Source organism: Macaca mulatta, chromosome 7 (assembly GCF_049350105.2).
Source record: "Macaca mulatta isolate MMU2019108-1 chromosome 7, T2T-MMU8v2.0, whole genome shotgun sequence".
Taxonomy (NCBI): Eukaryota; Metazoa; Chordata; class Mammalia; order Primates; family Cercopithecidae; genus Macaca; species Macaca mulatta.
The window spans coordinates 93,982,754-94,004,473 of NC_133412.1; the positions used below are offsets into that span (position 1 = coordinate 93,982,754).

At 41.0% G+C, this 21,720-nt stretch overlaps 2 protein-coding genes and 1 pseudogene across 2 annotated transcripts; 1 reads left to right on the forward strand and 2 right to left on the reverse strand.

Moving 5' to 3' along the window:
* Window positions 1-6,227, reverse strand: part of LOC100428628 (cytoskeleton-associated protein 2-like) — a 34,266-nt pseudogene extending 28,039 nt beyond the window's left edge.
* LOC706087 (small ribosomal subunit protein eS12) lies at window positions 6,143-6,683 on the forward strand. Its single transcript, XM_015143244.3, has one exon. The coding sequence runs from the start codon at window positions 6,226-6,228 to the stop codon at window positions 6,622-6,624; it is 399 nt and encodes a 132-aa protein (XP_014998730.1). The 5' UTR covers window positions 6,143-6,225; the 3' UTR covers window positions 6,625-6,683.
* Window positions 6,684-20,283: 13,600 nt separating this feature from the next.
* Window positions 20,284-21,482, reverse strand: OR5AU1 (olfactory receptor family 5 subfamily AU member 1). Its single transcript, XM_001096158.5, has one exon. It carries the CDS (start codon window positions 21,289-21,291, stop codon window positions 20,356-20,358), a length of 936 nt encoding a protein of 311 aa, XP_001096158.4. The 5' UTR covers window positions 21,292-21,482; the 3' UTR covers window positions 20,284-20,355.
* Between the last annotated feature and the right edge of the window lie 238 nt (window positions 21,483-21,720).

A 21,720-nucleotide genomic window follows, 5' to 3' on the forward strand; every position in this document is an offset into this window, starting at 1 on the left:
GATCGTGCCATTGCACTCCAGCCTGGGTGACAAGAGCAAGCTCTGTGTCAAAAATAAATAAAATGAAATAAATAAAATAAGATAAAATAAAATAGTTAGGAATAAATTTAACCCAGGAGGTGAAAGATATAGATGTTGAAAACTATAAAACATGGAGGTGGCTCATGCCACCAGCTCTTTGGGAGGCCGAGGCAGGTGGATCAACTGAGGTCAGGAGTTCAAGACCAGCCTGGCCAACATGGAGAAACGCTGTCTCTACTAAAAATACAAAAAATTATCCGGGCAGGGTGGTGGATGCCTATAATCCCAGCTACTTGGGGGGCTGAGGCAGGAGAACCACTTGAACCCAGAAGGTGGAGGTTCCAGTGATCTGAGATCACACCATTGCATTCTAGTTTGGGCAACAAGAGTGAAACTCCATCTTACAAAAAAAAAAAAAAAGAAAGAAAGAAAGAAAAGAAAAGAAATTGAAGAAGACAAATAAATGGGAAGAGATTCACGTTCATGGAGCAGAAGAATTAATATTGTCAAAATGTCATAATACCCAGAGATCTACAAACTCAATGAAATCTCTACCAAATACCAATAATATTTTTCACAGAAACCGAAAAGAAAATCTTGAAATTCATGTGGAGCCACAAAAAAACCCCTAATAGCCAAAGCAATCTTGAGCCAAAAGAACAAAGCTGGTGGCATCACATTGCCTGACTTCAAAATATACTACAAAGTTATAGTAATCAAAACAGCATGGTACTGGCATAAAAACAGATACATTGACCAGTGGAATAGAACAGACAGCCCAGAAATAAATCCACGTATTTACAGCCAACTGATTTTCAAAAAAGGTGCCAAGAACACACATGGGGAGAGGACAGTCTCTTCAATAAACAGTAGTGGGACAACTGGACATCCATATGGAGAAGAATAAAAGTAGACCCTTACCTCACACTATATAAAAAAATCAACTCAAAATAAAGACTTAGGCCAGGAACAGTGACTCACGCCTGTAATCCCAGCACTTTGGAAGGCCAAGGTGGGCAGATCACGAGGTCAGGAGATCAAGACCATCCTGGCTAGCATGGTGAAACCCCGTCTCTACTAAAAATACAAAAACAAAATTAGCCAGCTGTGGTGGTGGGCGCCTGTAGTCCCAGCTACTCAGGAGGCTGAGGCAGGAGAATGGCGTGAACCCAGGAGGTGGAGCTTGCAGTGAGCCAAGATCACGCCACTGCACTCCACCCTGGGTGACAGAGCGAGACTCCGTCTAAAAAAAAAAAAAAAAAAAAAAAAAAAAAAAAAAACAAAAAAAACAGAAAAAGAAAGTAAAGGAAAGGCCTTAAACATAAGGCCTAAAACTGTGAAACTACTAGAAGAAAACATACAGGAAAAGCTCTATGACATGGCTCTGGGCAATGATTTTTTTTTAATATGACCCAAAAAGTACAGGCAACAAAAGCAAAAATAGATAAATGGGATTACATCAATCTAAAAAGCTTCTGCATAGCAAAGAAGACAGTCAACAGAGTGAAGAGGCAACCTACAGAATGGGAGAAAGTATTTGCAAACCACGTATCTGATAAGGGATTAATATTTAAAATATTTAGGGAACTCAAATCAACAGCAAGAAAACAAATGACTCAATTTAAAAATAGGGCCAGGTGCAATGGATCACTCCAGTAATCCCAACACTTTGGGAGTCTGAGGTGGGTGGATCACCTGAGGTCAGGAGTTCGAGACCAGCCTGGCTAACACAGTGAAACTCCATATCTACAAAAAATGCAAAAATTAGCCAATTGCGATGGCATGTGCCCATAGTCCCAGCTACTCAGGAGGCTGAAGCAAGAGAATCGCTTGAACCCAGGGGGCAGAGGTTGCAGTGAGCTGAGATTACACCATTGCACTCCAGCCTGGGCAACAGGAAAAATATAGGCAGAGGACCTGAATAGACATTTCTCAAAAGAAGACATACAGGTCAACAGAGGTGTATGAAAAAATGCTCAACATCATTAATTAGTGTGGAAATGCAAATTAAAACCACAGAGAGCTATCACCTCACAACTGTTAAAATGGCTATTTTCAGAAAGACAAAGATAAGTGTTGGTGAAAATGTGGAGAGAAGAGAACCATTGCACACTGTTGGTAGAAATGTAAATTAGTACAGCCATTATGGAGAATAGTATGGAGGTCTGTATTAGTCCTTTCTCGCACTGCTATAAACAACTACCTGAGACTGGGTAATTTATAAAGAAAACAGGTTTAGTTGACTCACAGTTCTGCAGGCTGTACAGGAAGCATGGCTGGGGAGGCCTCAGGAAACTTACAATCATGGTGGAAGGCGAAGGGGAAGCAGACACGCTGGAGAAGAAGGAATAGTGAAGGAGGAGGTGCTATACACTTTTAAACAACCAGATCTCGTGAAAACTCACTATCACAAGGACTGCAAAGGGAAATCCACCCCCATGATCAATCACCTCCCATCAGGTCCCTCCTCCAACACTCGGGTTTACAATTCCATATGAGATTTAGGTGGGGACACAGATCCAAACCATATCAAGGTCCCTCAAAAAATTAAAAATACAATTACTATATGATCCAACAATTCCACTTCTGGATATAAATCCAAAAGAATTGAAATCAGGATATCAAAGAGATATTTGTGTGCACCTGTGTTCATAGTAGTATCACTCACATGGAAGCAAACCAAATGCTATCCGTGGATTAATGGATAACCAAAATGTAGCATATATATGCAATTGAATACTACTGAGCCATTAAAAAGAAGGAAATCCTGTCATTTGAGACAACACGGATGAACCTGGAGGATATGATGTTAGGTGAAATAAGCCAGGCACAGAAAGACAAATCCCACATGATCTCACTCATGTGTGGAATCTAAAAACATTAAACTCATAGAAGTAGAGAGTAGAATGTGGGATACCAAGGGCTAGTGCTGTGGTAGGGGAGGGAGTTGGGGAGATGTTGGTCAAGGGATACAAAATTTCAGTTAGATAGGAGGAATAAGTTCAAGATATCTGTTGTACAATATGGTGACTATAGTTAATAACAATGCATTGTATTTTTGAAACATTCTAAGAGAATTGATTTCAAGTGTTCTCACCACAAAATGACAACTATGTGAGGAATTCCGTCTTATTTAGCTTGATTTAGCCATTCCACTATATATATATAGGTTTTAAAACATCATGTTGTATATATACAATGTTATCTGTCAATTTAAAAAAAAAAACAACTTTTTTTTTCTATCATGACACTGCCTCTTTTCTTTGCTCTCCTTCTATGTCAGTGGGAATTAGGTCTAGTCACATATAACAGAAAACCCAAATTAAAGTAGCATATATAAGATAGGGTTTGTTTTCTTCTATATGAAAGAAGTCCAGAAGTAGATATTATAGTTCCATATAGTCACTAGGGACCCAGCCTCCTTCTGTCTTCCTGCTGTGTCATGTTTAGTGCAAAACTTCCATCCTCAAGGTCACCTCATGACCCAATATGGCAATTCTAACTTCAGTCTTCATTTTATCTCAGTTCCAGGCAGGGAAAAGGAGAACGTTGGGGGCAGGGAGTGACAAAGGAAATAAATCCCAGGCTTTTTTCCACACCTCTGTCCTAAAAATATTTTTATTAATTACCTCCATTTCCCTATATTTCATATTAAATTTTCTGTTCTCATCTGATAGAACTCCCAGTGACATGTGATATGCTTGACCTGACCATACTTTTTGAAAGAATGCTTTCATCTGTTATCAGGGACTCCACATTCTTCTGATTTCTTCGTACTTCATTGGCTGCTTCTTCTTAGTCTTGTTTGTTGGATCCTCCTTGTCTTCCCAATTTAAATATCAATTGCCTCTGGCTTCATTTCTTGGTCCTCTTTTTTACATACACTATTTCCCTAATGATCTCATCCAGGCCCATGATGTTAAATACTCCCTTATGCTGCTGATTTTATAAGTCTGCAGGTCCAGACTTCTGTACTGAACCCCAGACACATATGTCATCTCCACTTGGGTGTCTTATAGGGGTCTCCAGAAACATAGCATGACCAAAACAGAACTTTTTTTATTTTTATTTTTAGACGGAGTCTCAAATAGCCTGTCCCCCAGGCTGGAGTGCAGTGGTGTGATCTCAGCTCACTGCAACCTCTGCCTCCCGGATTCAAGCGATTCTCCTGCCTCAGCCTCCCGAGTAGCTGGGATTACAGGCATGCACCACCATGCCCAGATAATTTTTGTATTTTTAGTGGAGATGGAGTTTCACCATATTGGCCATGCTGGTCTCGAGCTCCAGACCTCAGGTGATCCACCTGCCTCGGCCTCCCAAAGTGCTAGGATTACAGGCATGAGCTACCACAGCCGCCTCCAAAACAGAACTTTACATTCTCATCCTAAAATAAATAAATAAATAAATAAATAAATATTATACTTTATTATTTCCCATCTCAATAAATGACACCACCATTCATTACAGTTACTGTGGCCAAAACATAGAACTCATGCTTGGTTACTTTATTTTCCTCCCTTTCCTGTCCTCTTTATGTCCGAAATATATCCCTAACCCAACAACTCTTATGCTTCAAATGTTCTTGCCCACATCATCACTGTGTCTTGTCTGGTTTATTTTAATAACCTCCTAATATTTTTCTTTCTTCCAGTTTTGTTTTCCACTAAAGGTCAGGGTTAATAGTTACCAAAAAAACCAGACATTAACTGGCTAATTTAAGCAGAAAAAGAAATAAGGTTGGGTGTGGTGGCTCACACCTGTAATCCCAACACTTAGGGAGGCCAAGGCAGTAGGATCACTTGAGTCTAGGAGTAGTCCAAGACCAGCCTAGGCAACATAGTGAGACCCTCATCTCTACAAAAACATTTTTAAAACTTAGGTATGGTGATGTGTGCCTGTGGTCCCAGCTACTTGGGAGGCTGAGGTGGGAGGATCCTTTGAGCCCAGGGGACTGAAGCTACAGTGATTCATAATTGTGCCTCTGCACTCCAGCCTGGGCAACAAAGCGAGACCCTGTCTCAAAAAAAAAAAAAAGTTTGGAGGAATACTGCCAGGGAATTTGGAGACAAACTGTGTACAGCATTGGTAAAGTATATAGTAGGATGCAGCAGATAAAATAATTGAGTATTATGCAGTTGTTAGAAGCAACATATTGGAGCTCCTTAACACAGCCTCCATAGATACCATCCACAGTGGTCTAGGATGTTGCCACTAGTTTTACTGTGAAGCCAAACGCAACAACTGTTCCAAAGCAAACCTGCAGAAAGGGGGAAACAGAATTTTAAGAAGCCTTTTTTCACTCTCACTGCTACCCTCTGCCCAGACTATAGTCTCCCCTGCTTCCCCCTGCTGTGCCCACTCCCATATTCTCCCACTCCTTCTCACACACTTTAGTGCAAGACAGTCTCTAGTTTTCCCGGGGGGTTCTTACAGAGGTAGTGGTAATGATGGTTAATTCCTGGAGTCTATGCTTACCTCTTAGTTTATATTTTCTGCAGGGCTGATTTCAGAAGAAGGAGCCAGCAACCTGAGTTCACTTGCCATCTTAGCAGTCGCAGGTGTGTTCTGATTCTTGGCAAGTTCCTGCGGTTATTGGAGGATGCATTGTTACTGAAAGGAGGGGTCGGCCTAGAGATATTTTTAAACCCCAAATTGCACAACTTATAGAAAGCTGACTTAGTGCCACCAGTGCAATAATTACAACCCTGGGAAGGGATCTGTAGTGCATCATGGATTAAGAGTCATCTTAATGAACTCAACAAATACAGTTACTTGGCTAGTTATTGTAAGTCCCTCATGTCGTTAGAAATAAAAATGGGGGGAGTAGGCCGGGCGCGGTGGCTCAAGCCTGTAATCCCAGCACTTTGGGAGGCTGAGACGGGCGGATCACGAGGTCAGGAGATCTAGACCATCCTGGCTAACAAGGTGAAACTCCGTCTCTACTAAAAAATACAAAAAACTAGCCAGGCAAGGTGGCGGGCACCTGTAGTCCCAGCTACTCGGGAGGCTGAGGCAGGAGAATGGCGTAAACCTGGGAGGCGGAGCTTGCAGTGAGCTGAGATCCGGCCACTGCACTCCAGCCTGGGCGTCAGAGCGAGACTCCGTCTCAAAAACAAACAAAGCTCTTTCCCTGCCGCGGCAGAGTCGCGCGGAGGCGGAGGCTTGGGTGCGTTCAAGATCCCGCTTCACCCGTAACCCACCGCCATGGCCGAGGAAGGCATTGCTGCTGGAGGTGTAATGGACGTTAATACTGCTTTACAAGAGGTGCTGAAGACCGCCCTCATCCACGATGGCCTAGCACGTGGAATTCGCGAAGCTGCCAAAGCCTTAGACAAGCGCCAAGCCCATCTTTGTGTGCTTGCATCCAACTGTGATGAGCCTATGTATGTCAAGTTGGTGGAGGCCCTTTGTGCTGAACATCAGATCAACCTAATTAAGGTTGATGACAACAAGAAACTAGGAGAATGGGTAGGCCTCTGTAAAATTGACAGAGAGGGGAAACCCCGTAAAGTGGTTGGTTGCAGTTGTGTAGTAGTTAAGGACTATGGAAAGGAGTCTCAGGCCAAGGATGTTATCGAAGAGTACTTCAAATGCAAGAAATGAATAAATAAATCTTTGGCTCACAAAAAAAAAAAAAAAAAAAAAAAAAAAAAAGTGGGTGGAAAAGCTGTCTCTGCCCCCTAGTGGAGAAGGAGAGAAATTATCTTATAATTGTAATATTGGAAATTTAGATAATTGCTTTAATAGAAGCACGCAAAAAGTTATTAGGAGTATGGATGCTTAGCAAAAGGATGTCTTCACAGGAAGGTAGCATTTCAGCAGAAAACTGGAAGAATGTATAGAAATTTTCAAAGAAAGCAAATAGAAAATGTTACAGGCAAAGAGTACAATATGATGCAAAGAAAAAAGGCTTGAGGAATACAGTGTATTTTGGGAAATACAAATAGATCAGTGTTTCTGGAGCATAAACTCTGAGAAAGGTACCAAGAGATGAGACGAATGAGAAGGCAGCCCTAAGGAATTTAGGCTTTATCTTATAAGTCAATGTTATCAACTTTAGAGAAAATTTTAAGAACAGATTAATTTTAATTTTAGAAACTAATAATAAAGATAAACCACAATTAAAAATAAAAGCTGCCTGTAATCCCAGCACTTTGGGAGGCCAAGGCAGGTGGATCACGAGGTCAGGAGATCGAGACCATCCTGGCTAACACAGTGAAACCCCGTCTCTACCAAAAACACAAAAAAATTAGCCGGGTGTGGTGGCAGGCGACTGTAGTCCCAGCTACTGGGGAGGCTGAGGCAGGAGAATGGCGTGAACCTGGGATGCGGAGCTTGCAGTGAGCTGAGATCACGCCACTGCACTCCAGCCTGGGCGACAGAGCGAGACTCCGTCTCAATAAATTAATTAATTAATTAATTAAAGCTAAAACACATTCATCTCATATCTATCTGTGGAAGGGCTAATATTGTTTGTACCTATTACTAGGGTATAATGGTTAATTATACGTGTCAACCTGACTGGGCCTGGGGGTGCCAGATTAAACATTATTTGTGGGTGTGTCTGGGAGAGTGTTTCAAGATTATCCTTTGAATCAGCAGATCAGTAAAGTAGATTGCTCTCCTCAATGTGAGTGGGCACCATCCAATTTGTTGAGAGCCTAAACAGAAAAGGCAAAGGAGGGAGGAATTCACCCCTCTTGCTACCTGCCTGCCTGAGTTAGTTGGGACATCTCATCTCATCTTCTGCTGTCTGACTGGGATTTACACTTTTAGTCCTCCTGGTTTTCAAGGCATCAAATTCAGACTGAATTATACTGCCACGTTTACTGAGTCTCTAGCTTCCAGATAGCAGATTGTGAGACTTCATAATCATGAGATTCAATTCCTAATAATAAACCTCTCTCTCTCTTCTGCCCCCACCCAGCTCCCCCTCTCTCTATATATAGTCATAACCCAAATAATCATGTTTTGGTCAATGACAGACCTCATATACAGTGGTTGATCCATAAAATTATAATAAAACTGAAAAATTCTATCGCCTAGTGAAGTCATAGCCATCATAAGGTCATAGTGTAACACATTTCCTTTTCTATGTTTAGACGTGTTTAGATACACCAATATTTATCATTGTGTTACAGTTGTCTACAGTATTCAGCACAGTGACACGCTATACAGGTTTGTAGCGTAGGAGCAACAGGCTATACCATATAGCCTAGGGACGTAGCAGACTAAACCATCTAGGTTTGTGTAAGTACACTCTATGGTGTTCACACAATGATGAAATCACCTAACAGGGCCAGGCACGGTGGCTCATGCCCGTAATAGCACTTTGGGAGGCTGAGACAGGCAGATCACCTGAGGTCAGGAGTTCAAGACCAGCCCAAACAACATGTGAAACCCTGTCTCTACTAAAAATACAAAAATTAGCCAGGCGTGGTGGCACATGCCTGTAGTCCCAGCTACTCAGGAGGCTGAGGCAGGAGAATCACTTGAACTCAGAAGGCAGAGATTGCAGTGAGCAGAGATCGTGCCACTCCAGCCTGGGAGCCCAGGTGACAGAGTGAGACTCCATCTCAAAAAAAAAAAAAAAAAGAAATCGGCTGGGCGCGGTGGCTCAAGCCTGTAATCCCAGTACTTTGGGAGGCCGAGACGGGCGGATCACGAGGTCAGGAGATCGAGATCATCCTGGCTAACACGGTGAAACCCCGTCTCTACTAAAAAAAATACAAAAAACTAGCCGGGAGAGGTGGCGGGCGCCTGTAGTCCCAGCTACTCGGGAGGGTGAGGCAGGAGAATGGCGTGAACCCGGGAGGCGGAGCTTGCAGTGAGCTGAGATCCGGCCACTGCACTCCAGCCTGGGCGACAGAGCGAGACTCCGTCTCAAAAAAAAAAAAAGAAAAAAAAAAAAAGAAATCACCTAACAATGGTTTTATTAGAATGTATCTCTGTTGTTAAGCAATGCGTGACTCTATGTGTGTATGTATATGTGTGTGTATATATGTATATAATTATATATAGATATAAATGGTTATATATATGTGTATATATACTGGTTCTGTTTCTCTGGAGAACTCTAATACACAAGAGTGTCTTTATACAGCTCAGTGACATATAGAGAGCCACATTCATTTCTTACTCTAGGTGGCATGTATATGTTGTTTCTCTCAAAGAGTTCTAGGTATTAGTAAGAAATAGACCCAGAATTTATGCTTTATCAGATACTTAGCATTTCACATGAATCTCAATTCATAAACTCAAGTTTGCAAGAAGTATTTTTAAATTTTTTTCATTGCCAAATAAAGCACCTATTTAGAAAAAAATGCATAAAACATAACTGTTTACTTTAGTGAACACTCTTGCATGCAATGAGTACCCAGTTCCAGAAATGGAACATTCTCAGCATCCCATTAGTTCCCCTTGTGCCCTTTACCAGTTGAAGTCACCTGCCTCTCCCCAAAAGTAGTCATTTTCTTGAGTTTTATGGTAATCAATTCCTTACTTTTTGAATCCTTTTTCCACCCAGTCTGAGAACTTTGTATACATGGAATCATATGTATCTTTTAGCATCTGGCTTTGTTCACATAAGACACTTATTGTCATTAGCTATAATTTGTTCACTTTCATTGCTGAATGGTATTCTATTGTATGAATGTATCATAATTAATTATCCATCTTGTTGTAAATAGACATTTAGTCTGTTTCCATTGTTTGGTTATAATAAATAGGCTTAGCCGGGCGAGGTGGCTCACGCCTGTAATCCCAGCACTTTGGGAGGCCGAGGCAGGCGGATCGCAAGGTCAAGAGAGTGAGACCATCCTGGCCAACATGGTGAAACCCCCGCCTCTAGTAAAAAAATACAAAATTTAGCTGGGCGTGGTGGCACGTGCCTGTAGTCCCAGCTACTCGGGAGGCTGAGGTAGGAGAATCACTTGAATCCAGGAGGCAGAGGTTGCAGTGAGCCAAGATTGCACCACTGCACTCCAGCCTGGGCAACAAGAGTGAAACTCTGTCTCAAAAAATAAAAACTAAAATAAAATAAAATAAATTTTTTAAAAAATAGGGTTAGCTGAACATTCTTCTACATGTCCCCTCATGTACATGGTCACATATAGCTGTTGGGTGAATATCACAAGGAAAGCTGTTAGACCATAATACATGCCTGTTTTCAACTTAAGCAGCTAATGCCAAGCTGCTCCAAAGTGCTTATACAAACTTACATGATACAGGTTTGAAACTTGCAGTTGATTCAAATCCTTGCTATAGACACTCAGGTGAATATATAGTTGGATCCTATTGGTGAGTGGGTAGTATAATTCAGTCTGAGTCTGAACGTATAGTTGGATCCTACTGGTGAGTGGGTAGTATAATTCAGTCTGAGTCTGAACGTATAGTTGGATCCTATTGGTGGGTGTGTGAGTTATGAGTGTTTTCTTGATTACTAATAAATCTTTTTTTGGATTTAATGACAATTTGAATTCTTTTGTGAAGTGCCTGTTCCTCTCATCTATTTTTTTCACTAGGTTATTTATCTATCTGTTTGGTTTATACATTCTGGATGCTTGTCATTTGTTGGTTATATGTGTGCAAATGTTTTCTCCCAACTTTTGGCTTGTCTTTCTTTGCTTTTAAAATGTCTTTTAATAAACTGAGGTTTAAATGCTGATACAGTCAAATTTAGTCTCTGCCTTATGATTTATAATATTTATGAACTGATTTAGAAATGTTTTCCTATCTCAAAGACATGAAGTTATTTTTGTGTATTATTTTCTGATAGTTGTATTGTTTGCCTTTCTCACCTAGATCTAGTGTGCACCTATATTGAAATTTTGTATACGTTTTGATGAAAGTTTTGTGTTGGGTGTTGTGTGAATTTCCAGTTTTATTGGTCTCCTTATCCATCCTTGCGCCAAAACCACATTGTTTTAATTACTCCAGCTTTATCATAAATCCAATCTAGTAGACTATGTTCTCCCACCTTATTTTTCTTATTTTTGTTTTTTTTTTTTTGAGAAGGAGTCTCGCTCTGTCGCCCAGGCTGGAGTGCAGTGGCCAGATCTCAGCTCACTGCAAGCTCCACCTCCCGGGTTTACACCATTCTCCTGCCTCACCCTCCCGAGTAGCTGGGACTACAGACGCCCGCCACCTCGCCCGGCTAGTTTTTTGTATTTTTTAGTAGAGACGGGGTTTCACGGTGTTAGCAAGGATGGTCTCGATCTCCTGACCTTGTGATCCGCCCGTCTTAGCCTCCCAAAGTGCTGGGATTACAGGCTTGAGCCACCGCGCCCGGCTCCTCCACCTTATTTTTCAAAGCATTTAGGTTATTTTTTGCCATTTGCATTTCTATATGAATTGTAAACTCGGATTGTAAGGTTCTATAAAAAAAACTTATTGTGATTGTGATTGGGATTGCACTAAATCTGTATGTACTTTATCAATTTAGAGAGAATTGATATCTTTTTATAAGAATTTACTTTTCCAGTTCCTGAACACTGTATATTTTTCTACATATAAGATCTTCTTTACTTTCTCTCAATAATGTTTTATATTTTAAAAATAAGAGGTCTCACCCATATTTTATAATTTATCAGTGTTTGATACATTATTCTATTGTAATATTTACAACTCATATACAAAAATAACTGGGATAGCATTAGGAGAAATACCTAATGTGGATGATGAATTGATGGGTGCAGCAAACCACCATGGCATGTGTAAACCTATGTAACAAACCTGCACGTTCTGCACATGTACCCCAGAACTTACGGTAATAAAAAATAATAATAAATAAAATATATTAAGCTTGTTAAAAAAATATCTGCAGCCTGGATGACATAGTGAGACCCCCATCTCTACAAAAATAAAATATTAACCAGGCATGGTGGTGTATGCCTGTGGTCACAGCTACACAGCTACTCAGGAGGTTAAGGCAGGAGGATTGCTTGAGCCCAGGAGTTTGAGGCTGCAGTGAGCTATGATCATGCCACTGAACTCCAGCTTGGGCAATAGTGAAACCCTATCTCTAAAAATAAAATAAAATACATTTTAAAAACATTCTATAAACTATGACTAGATAGGGACTTCTTCAACCTGATAAAACCGCAGAGCTAACATTTTATTTAATGGTGAAAGGCCAGATGCTTTTCCCCTAAGATCAGGAACAAGACAAAAATGTCCACTCTCACCAGTTCCATTCAACATTGTATTGGAGGTTCTAACTAGGGCATCAGGCAAGAAAAATAAATAAGTTATCGGCCCGGGTGTGCTGGCTCAAGCCCGTAATCCCAGCACTTTGGGAGGCCAAGACGGGCGGATCACGAGGTCAGGAGATTGAGGCCATCCTGGCTAACAAGGTGAAACCCCATCTCTACTAAAAAATACAAAAAACTAGCCGGGCGAGGTGGTGGGTGCCTGTAGTCCCAGCTACTCGGGAGGCTGAGGCAGGAGAATGGCGTAAACCCCGGAGGCAGAGCTTGCAGTGAGCTGAGATCCGGCCACTGCACTCCAGCCTGGGCGACAGACCGAGACTCAGTCTCAAAAAAAAAAAAAAGAAAAAAAAAAAAAGAAATAACAGTTCTCCAGACTGGAAAGGCAAAAATATCCACAAACCTATCTCTATACACAGATTACATAATCTTACACATGGAAAATCCAACGGAATCCGGTAAAAAAAAAAAAAAAAAAAAAAAAAAAAAAACTATTGGAACTAATAAATCAGTTCAGCAAATTTGTAGGAAATAAGATCAGTAGGCCAAATTTTTATAGACTTGCAATGAACAATCTGAAATGAAACTAAGAAAATTTCAGCCAGGTGCAATGGTCCGTGCCTGTAGTCCCAGCACTTTGGAAGGTGGAGGGGGGCAGATCCCTCGAGTCCAGGACTTTGGAACCAGCCTGGGCAACATGGTGAAACCCCGTCCCTAAAAAAAAAAAAAAAATTAGTCAGGCATGCATGGTGGTGCATGCCTACTAATCTCAGTTACTCAGGAGGCTGAGGAGGGAGGATCACCTGAGCTCAAGAAGTCAAGGATGAAGTGAGCTGTGATTATACTACTGCACTCCAACCTGGGTGACAGAGTGAGACACTGTATCAAAAATAAAATAAAATAAAATGAAATTTTATTTATTACAATGCATCAAAAAGTATTGTAATAAATTTGACAAAAGAAGTGCAAAACTTATACTCTAAAGACTATAAAACATTGTTGACAAAACTTAAATATCTAAATAAACAGAAAAAAATCCACGTTTATGGATCAGGAGACTTAATATTGTTAAGATGGCAATATTCCCCAAATTGATCTACAGATTCAACACAATCCATTTCAAAATAGCAGCTGACTTCACCGTAGACATTGACAAGCTGATTCAAAAGTTCACATGGAATTGCAAGTAAGCTAGAATATCCAAAAATATCTTGAAAAAGAAGGACAAAATAGGTGCAGTCACATTTCCTGATTTCAAAACTCACTAAAAGCAACAGTAATCAAGACAGTGTGGTTCTAGGGTAAGGATACACATGCAGATCAATGGAACAGAATAGAGAATCCAAAAGTAAACCCAAACATTTGTGGTCAACTGATTTGTGACAATGGGGCCAAGACCATTCAATGTGGAAAACACTATTTTCTACAAATTGTACTGGGGCAACTGGATAGCCACATGCAAAAGAATGAAGTTTTTCCCTTATCTCACACCATATAGAAAATCAACTCAAAATTGATCAAAGACCTTAATGGAAGAGCCCTGCATCACCTACCTTTTGCACTAGAAATGTCCCCTTTTGCAGGTTTGTCACACTGTCTCCTGATCATAAAAGTTTGGGAGCCTTGAAGTCTCTTTTAATTTTGAATTCTGCCCTTTTTAGCCCAAGAGATCACCCTCCCACCAATATAATCCTTTCTAAAAACTAGGAGTTCCTAGGAGTCTGGATCAGGTTCACTCTATCAGTCAAAAGCCGGGCGCGGTGGCTCACGCCTGTAATCCCAGCACTTTGGGAGGCCGAGGCGGGCGGATCACAAGGTCAGGAGATCGAGACCACGGTGAAACCCCGTCTCTACTAAAAATACAAAAAATTAGCCGGGCGCGGTTGTGGGCGCCTGTAGTCCCAGCTACTCGGGAGGCTGAGGCAGGAGAATGGCGAGAACCCGGGAGGCGGAGCTTGCAGTGAGCCGAGATCGCGCCACTGCACTCCAGCCTGGGCGACAGAGCGAGACTCCGTCTCAAAAAAAAAAAAAAAAAAAAAAGCCAGACTCACCAATCTCTTCTAGACAGGCCATTCCTAGCTTGGACTGTGAGTCAGGAGGCTGCAGGGTGTCCTTAAGATTCTTTAAAGTCTTTTTTTTTTTTTCTAGTTGAAAGAGTCTATAAGGAACTGATGGAAGTCTTTTTTTTTTTTTTTTTTTTTTTTTTTGAGACGGAGTCTCGCTCTGTGCCCAGGCTGGAGTGCAGTGGCCGGATCTCGCTCACTGCAAGCTCCGCCTCCCGGGTTCACGCCATTCTCCTGCCTCAGCCTCCCGAGTAGCTGGGACTACAGGCGCCTGCCACCACGCCCGGCTAGTTTTTTGTATTTTTTAGTAGAGACGGGGTTTCACAGTGTTAGCCAGGATGGTCTCAATCTCCTGACCTCGTGATCCGCCCGTCTTGGCCTCCCAAAGTGCCGGGATTACAGGCTTGAGCCACCGCGCCGGGCCATGAAAGTCTTAATAAAGGGCCTCTCAGCAACACCCTTAAGATGATCTTTACTCTGAGGTCTTTATTTTTGCTTGTTTTTGTTTTTCGTTTGAGAACATTTTGCCATCTGAGTAAGATGGGAAAGAGAAACTACTTTTGGATTTTTTTCAATTAAAATTCTTTTTGGTAGAAATGGGGTCTCACTATGTTGCTCAGGCTGGTCTTGAAATCCTGGCCTCAAGCAATCCTCTGACCTCAGCCTCCCAAAGTGTTGAGATTATAGGCATGAACTTTCACACCTGGCCCAATTTTAGTTTTAATCCTAGCAAGCCCTGGTTACTTTATATTCCCTTTAAATTTTGCATACTGAACAGTTTCTTTTTTATTTCATCTTTTGTTAGCCATATTTCTAGTGTAGCCATATCTCGAGTGTGAATCTGATGTAGCTGTATCTCTTAGTATAAGCAGCCAAATAAACCTTTGGCACCTTAAACATTCTGCTTGAAAATCTCCTTTGTCAGATCTACCAGTTCATTAGATACATTAGGTACATTCTATTTTTGATGTTGCCAAAATCAACAGTTTCACAAAACTTCTTATCACCACATAATGTGTCATATCTTCTCCAGCTCCAATAACATTCTCCTTATTGTCCTTCAAGCTTTCACTATCAGTCTCTTCATGGCCCTTCCAGTTTCTGCCCACTGCCCAGTACCAATGTCAATGTCACATGTTTTTGTTACAAAAGCACTCCTGACTTCCAAGTGACGAATTCATTTTTTGTTATCTACTGCTGCGTAATAAACTGCTCCAAAACTTTCCAATGACTTTCAACAACAGCTATTTTATTACAATACATCTCACAATTTCAGAAGTCAGGAATTCAAACAGGGCTCAACTGGGGTGATATTTTTTTCCACATGACAGTAACAAAGGTTACTCTGTGGTATTCAGCTGGCATCTGGGCTGGTCTGAGCTGGTCATTCATACATCTGGCACTTTGATGGCGAAGGCTGGGCTCAGCTGGGAGCTTCAACTGGAGTGTCTACACGTGGCCTCTCTAGCATCACAGCCTCAAGGTAGCCAGACTTCTTATGTGGCAGCTCAGGGATCCCAGAGAGTGTTCCCAGACAGCTGTGCCAAAGGTGCAAGGCCTCTTATGACCTAAGCTCAGAAGTCCTAATATCTGCTACATTCTAATGGTCAGACCAGACAATAAGGCGAACCTAGACTCAGGGGAAAGAGAATTAAAATCCATCTCTTACTGAAAGAAACAGAATAGAGTTTGTGGCCCTATTTTGACATCTAGATTGATGTATAATTGCCATACAATAAACACAAATATTTATAGTGTAAAATTTGGTTAAGTTTTGACACATATATATCCACGAAACCGTCACCACTATCATGATAATAAACACATTCGTCATCTCCTACAGTTTCTTGTGTCCCTTTGTAATCTTCCCTGCTTTCCCTCATGTCTCTTCAGCTTCCATCACCATCTCCTGACCTGTTGTTCTTCTGTCATTACAGATTATTTTGCATCTTCTAGAATTGTATACAGATGGAAATGTACAATACATACATTTTGTCTGTTTTCTTTTATTTGGCATATTTTGAGATTCTTCTGTGTTATAACATGTAAATATTAATTCATTCATTTTATTGCTGAGTAGTATTGCCTTGTAAGGACTGGGGGTTTTTCCCCTCATTTACCTGTTAATGGACATTTGGGTTATCTCTGGTTTTAGAGTATCCCAAACAGAGCTACTAAGAACGTTTGAACACAAATCTTTTGTATAGTCTACCATATACAACAACTATTCCATTTATTATATTCCACCAAGAGAAATAAAAGCATATATCATAAAGCATATATATCATATGTTTTTATTTCTCTTGGTAGAATATAATGAATGGAATAGTTGTTTAATATGGTAGGTATCTATCGAACATTTTGTGAAACCACCGAACTGTTTTCCAATGTGGTTTTACCATTTCACATTCCCATCAGCAGTGTATTAGAGTTCCAGTTGCTTTACATCCTCACCAACACTTGCTATAGTCAATCTTGTTCATTTTACCTATTTTTAGGTGTTTTGTTTTCTCGTTGCATGTTAATTTAACTTGCATTTTAATCTGCATCTCCTTATGATGTTAAACATCTTTTCATGTGCTTTTTTGCCTTCTGTGTATCTTCTTTGGTGAAGTGGCTGTTCAAATCTTTTGCCTCTTTTCTTACTGAGATGTTTTTATAGAGCTTAGGGAGTTTTCTATGTATTCAGGATGCAAGTGCTTTATCACATATACAATTGAAAATATTTTCTTATAACCTGTGGCTTGTTTTGTGTGTGTGTGTGTGTGTGTGTGTGTGTGTGTGTGTACATATATATTTTCAGAGACGGGGTCTCATTATGTTGCCCGGGCTGAAGTGCAGTGTCTATCCACATGTGAGATCATCATACTGCAGCCTCCTCGAAATCCTGGGCCCAAGTGATCCTCTTGCCTACACCTCTCATAGTGAGGACTACAAACACACACCACTGCACTTGGCCTTTTTACTAGTGTAAGTCTCTTTTGATGTATTTTAGTTTGAATGAGGTTCAATTTATTAATTTGTTCTTTTATATATCATGCTTTTTGTGTCATATCTCAGAAATATTTGGCTACCTCAAGGTCACAAAGGGTTTCTCTTGTGTTTTATTTTTTAGAAGTTTTATAGTTTTAGGTCTTACAGTTAGGTCTACGATCCATTCATAATTGTTCTTATTTGGTGTGATGTATGAATAAAAGTTGATTTTTATACATATGGATAACTAAATATTCCTACACCACTTGTCGAAAAGACTATTCTTTCCCCGTTAAATTGCCTTGGCACCTTTGTTGAAAATCAGCTGTCCACATATTCGTTTGTAGTCTAATTGTGGTCTCTCTATTCTGTTCCACTGATCTATTTTTAGAGCAATACCACACTGTCTTGATTACTGTAGCCATATAATTCTTGAAATCAGGTAGTCAGACTTTCAACTTTGTTCTTTTTCAAAGTTGCTTTGCTTATTCTAAGTCTTTGCATTTCCATATAAATTTTAGAATCGATTTGTCAGTATCTATAAAAAGCCTGGTGGGATTTTGATTGGGATAGAATTGAATCTCAAGACCAATTTGGGGAATATTTACATCTTAACAATATTAAATTTTGTAACCAACAAACTTGGTATATATCTTCATTTATTTAGGTGTTCCATATCTTTAAACAGTATTTTGTTGTTTTAAATATACAAGTCTTTTATATTTTTTGTCAGTTGTTTTTTTTTCAGATAAAATTCAATTGAGCGTAATCCAAGGGATTATTTCTTGATTCTCAATTATATTCCATTAACCTAAATACTCATCCTTATGCCACTACCCCCATTATTTTGATAATTATAGCTTTATGGAAAGTTTTAAAATTTGGTCTGTATTCTTCCAACTTTGTCCCTTTTCTTAAATTTTTATTTTTTATTTTTATTTTTATTTATTTTTTTTTTTTTGAGACGGAGTCTCACGCTGTTGCCCAGGCTGGAGTGCAGTGGCGCGATCTCGGCTCACTGCAAGCTCCGCCTCCCGGGTTTCCGCCATTCTCCTGCTTCAGCCTCCTGAGTAGCTGGGACTACAGGCGCCCGCCACCGCGCCCGGCTAATTTTTTGTATTTTTAGTAGAGACGGGGTTTCACTGTGGTCTCGATCTCCTGACCTTGTGATCCGCCCGCCTCGGCCTCCCAAAGTGCTGGGATTACAGGCTTGAGCCACCGCGCCCGGCCTAAATTTTTATTTTTAAGACAGGATCTTGCCCTGTTGTCCAGGCTGGAGTCCAGCGGCACAATCACTGCTTACTGAGGCCTCGACTTCCCAGGCTCAAGCGATCCTCCCACCTCAGCCTCCCGAGTAGCTGGGATTAAAGGCGTGCACCACCACTACCAGCTAATTTTTGTATTTTCAGTAGAGACGGGTTTTTTCCCCATCTTGCCCAGGTTTGTCTTGAGCTCCTAGCCTCAAGCAATCTGCCTGTCTTGGTCTTCCAAAGTTCTAGGATTACAAGTGTGAGCCACCAAGCCCAACCTGTCCTTCTTTTTAAAATGGTTTAGGTATTCTGGTTTATTTGTATTTGCATATACATCTTAGGACCAACTAGTCAAATTTTTAAGATACAGCCTCTGAGATTTTCCTAAGGATTATATTGACTACACAACAGTTTGGGATGTATTGCCATGTTAATGATATTGATTATTCCAATCCATGAACATCGAAGTTCTCTCCATTTATTTAGGTCTTCTCTAACTTTTCTCAGTAATGTTTTATAATTTCCAGTATATGAGTCTTGAATTTATTTTGTCAAGCTTTTCCTAAATATTTAATTTTCAGGGGACACTATTGTGAAAGAATTGTTTTGTTAATTTCATTTTTGGATTGTTTCTTGACAATATATAAAAATATAATTAATTTTTCTATATTTTTTGTATCCTGTAATTTTACTGAACTTGGTTATTAGTTCTAGTGGAGTTTTTTAATAGATTACTTGGAACTTTCTATATTCAGGATCATGCTATCTACAAATAAACACAATTTTTCTTCTCCCTTTCCAATCCAGATGCTTTGTTTGTTTGTTTTAATGTACTTGCTATAACCTTCAGAACAATGTTAAACAGAGATGGCAATAGAATACATCTTGCCTTGCTTCAGATCTTAAGGGGAAAGCAGTATTTCACTAGTAAATATAATGCTGGGTGTAGATTTTTCATAAATGCCCCAGATGAGGCCAAGGTAGGAGGATCACTTGAGCTCACGAGTGCAAGACCAGCCTGGGCAACACAGGGAGACCCCATCTCTACAAAAATTAAAAACAGCCTTCTGAAGATGAGTCTTATTGAGGGCATTTGGCTTTGTAGATGAAATTCTGTCATAGAGAGGGTCTTATCTCCTTGGTTGACTGGTTGGTTAGTTGATAAGCATTACTTGAGCAGCAACGGAAAATATAAGAGCAATATCCACAATTTGATCTTGGGGATCTTAAAAATTCTAAGTAATGAAACAGTCACTCACCAAGTATATATTCATAATTTTCCATATGCTCAGCTCTGAGTTCTCCCTAACAGGAATTTAGCCAGGTGTGGTGGCATGCACCTGTAGTCCCAGCTACTCAGGAGGCTGAGGCAGGAGGATCACTTGAGGCCAGGAGGTTGAGGCTGCACTGAGCAATGTTCATGCCACTGTGCTCCAGCCTGGGGGGCAGGGAGAGAGAGAGAGAGAGAGAAAGAGAGAGAGAAAGGAAGGAAGGAAAGAAAGAAGGAAGGAAGGAAGGAAGAGAGGGAGGGAGGGAGGGAGGAAGGGAAGGAGGGAAATGAAAGGAAATACACAAACTGGGAAAAATGAATGAAGTGTCTCAACATGGATAAATAAATCTTGCCAACAGGTTGAATTATGCAACAAGCAGACACACCCTTCTCGCTTCTTAGTCTCTAGGACACCATCAGTTCTTCTGTGGCAGGTAGATGCAGAAGCACCTGCAGACCAGAAGGCATGCCCAGTATTCACAGGGGCAGGCATGGGAATGTGCTCAGGGTGACACCACCTAAGGTAAAAGTTCCCTCGGCTTCCTAAAGATGTGTGGTAATGCATTGAGAAATCATTCCATTGTTTTCCTACCCCAAACCTTTATTAAAGCTTCCTTCACGTCCTTGTTTCTCAAAGAGTAGATGAGGGGGTTCAGCATTGGGATAACCACTGTGTAGATCACAGCAACTGTGCGGTCCTGGGTCAGTGAGTAGCTGGACCTGGGGCGCAGGTACATAAAAAGTGTTGTGCCAAAGAAGAGGCAGACAGCAGTGAGGTGGGATGCACAGGTGGAAAATGCCTTAAACCTGCCCTGGGCTGAGCTCATTCTCAGGATGGTGTTCAGAATTAAGATGTAGGAGATCAAGATTGTGAGGGTGCAGCTCAAAAGGTTGAAACCAGCAAAAATGAAGAGCAGGATCTCACACAGTGAGGTGTCTACACAAGACAGGGACAGGATGGGTGGTCCATCACAGAAGAAGTGAGTGACCACATAAGCACCGCAGAATTTCAGACTAAAGATACAGCTAGTGTGGATAAGAGAATTGAGGAATCCTGCACTGTAGGAGCCCACAATCAGCGAGGCACAGACCTCAGGAGACATGACGGTTGGATAGAGCAGGGGCTTACAAATAGCAGCATAGCGGTCATAGGCCATGGCAGCGATGAGATAGCACTCACTGGTGGCAAAACCCGCATAGAAGAACATCTGAGTCATGCAGCCAAAATAGGAGATCACTTTCCTCTTGGCCAAGAAGTTCACCAGGGTCTGGGGCACAACTGTGGAGGAGTAGCAGAAATCCAAGAAGGAGAGGCTCTTCAGGAGGGAGTACATGGGTGTGTGCAGAGTGGCACTCACATGGATCAGGAGGAACATGACCAGGTTGCCCAGCAGAGTGGCGGTGTACATGCCCAGGAACACCACGAAGAGCAGCTTCTGGAGCCGGGGGTCAGTGGTGAGGCCCAAGAGCTCAAACTCAATCCCTTGGCTCAGGTTTGCCCCTTTCATGCTTCTCCAGTGCTCTGTGGTGGAGAAAGAAGGCACCACTATAAATTAGATTGAACACCTGGGGCTCTCACTGAGTTTAATTCTGCCTAAGGACAGCCTTCTGAAGATGAGTCTTATTGAGGGCATTTGGTTTTGTAGATGAAACTCTGTCATAGAAAGGGTCTTCTCTCCTTGGTTGGTTGGCTAGTTGGTAAGCATTACTTGAGCAGCAGTGGAAAATATAAGAGAAATATCCACAATTGGTCTCGAGGATCTTAAAAATTCTAAGTAATGAAACAGTCACTTACCAAGTATATATTCATAGTTTTCCATATGCTAAGCTCTGTGTTCTCCCTATCAGGATTTCAAGAGTGCCTGACCTCGGGAAGCTTATATTCTATAGACAGTATATTTTGTGTTTAAGCCACACATACTGCAGTGTCAGACTGC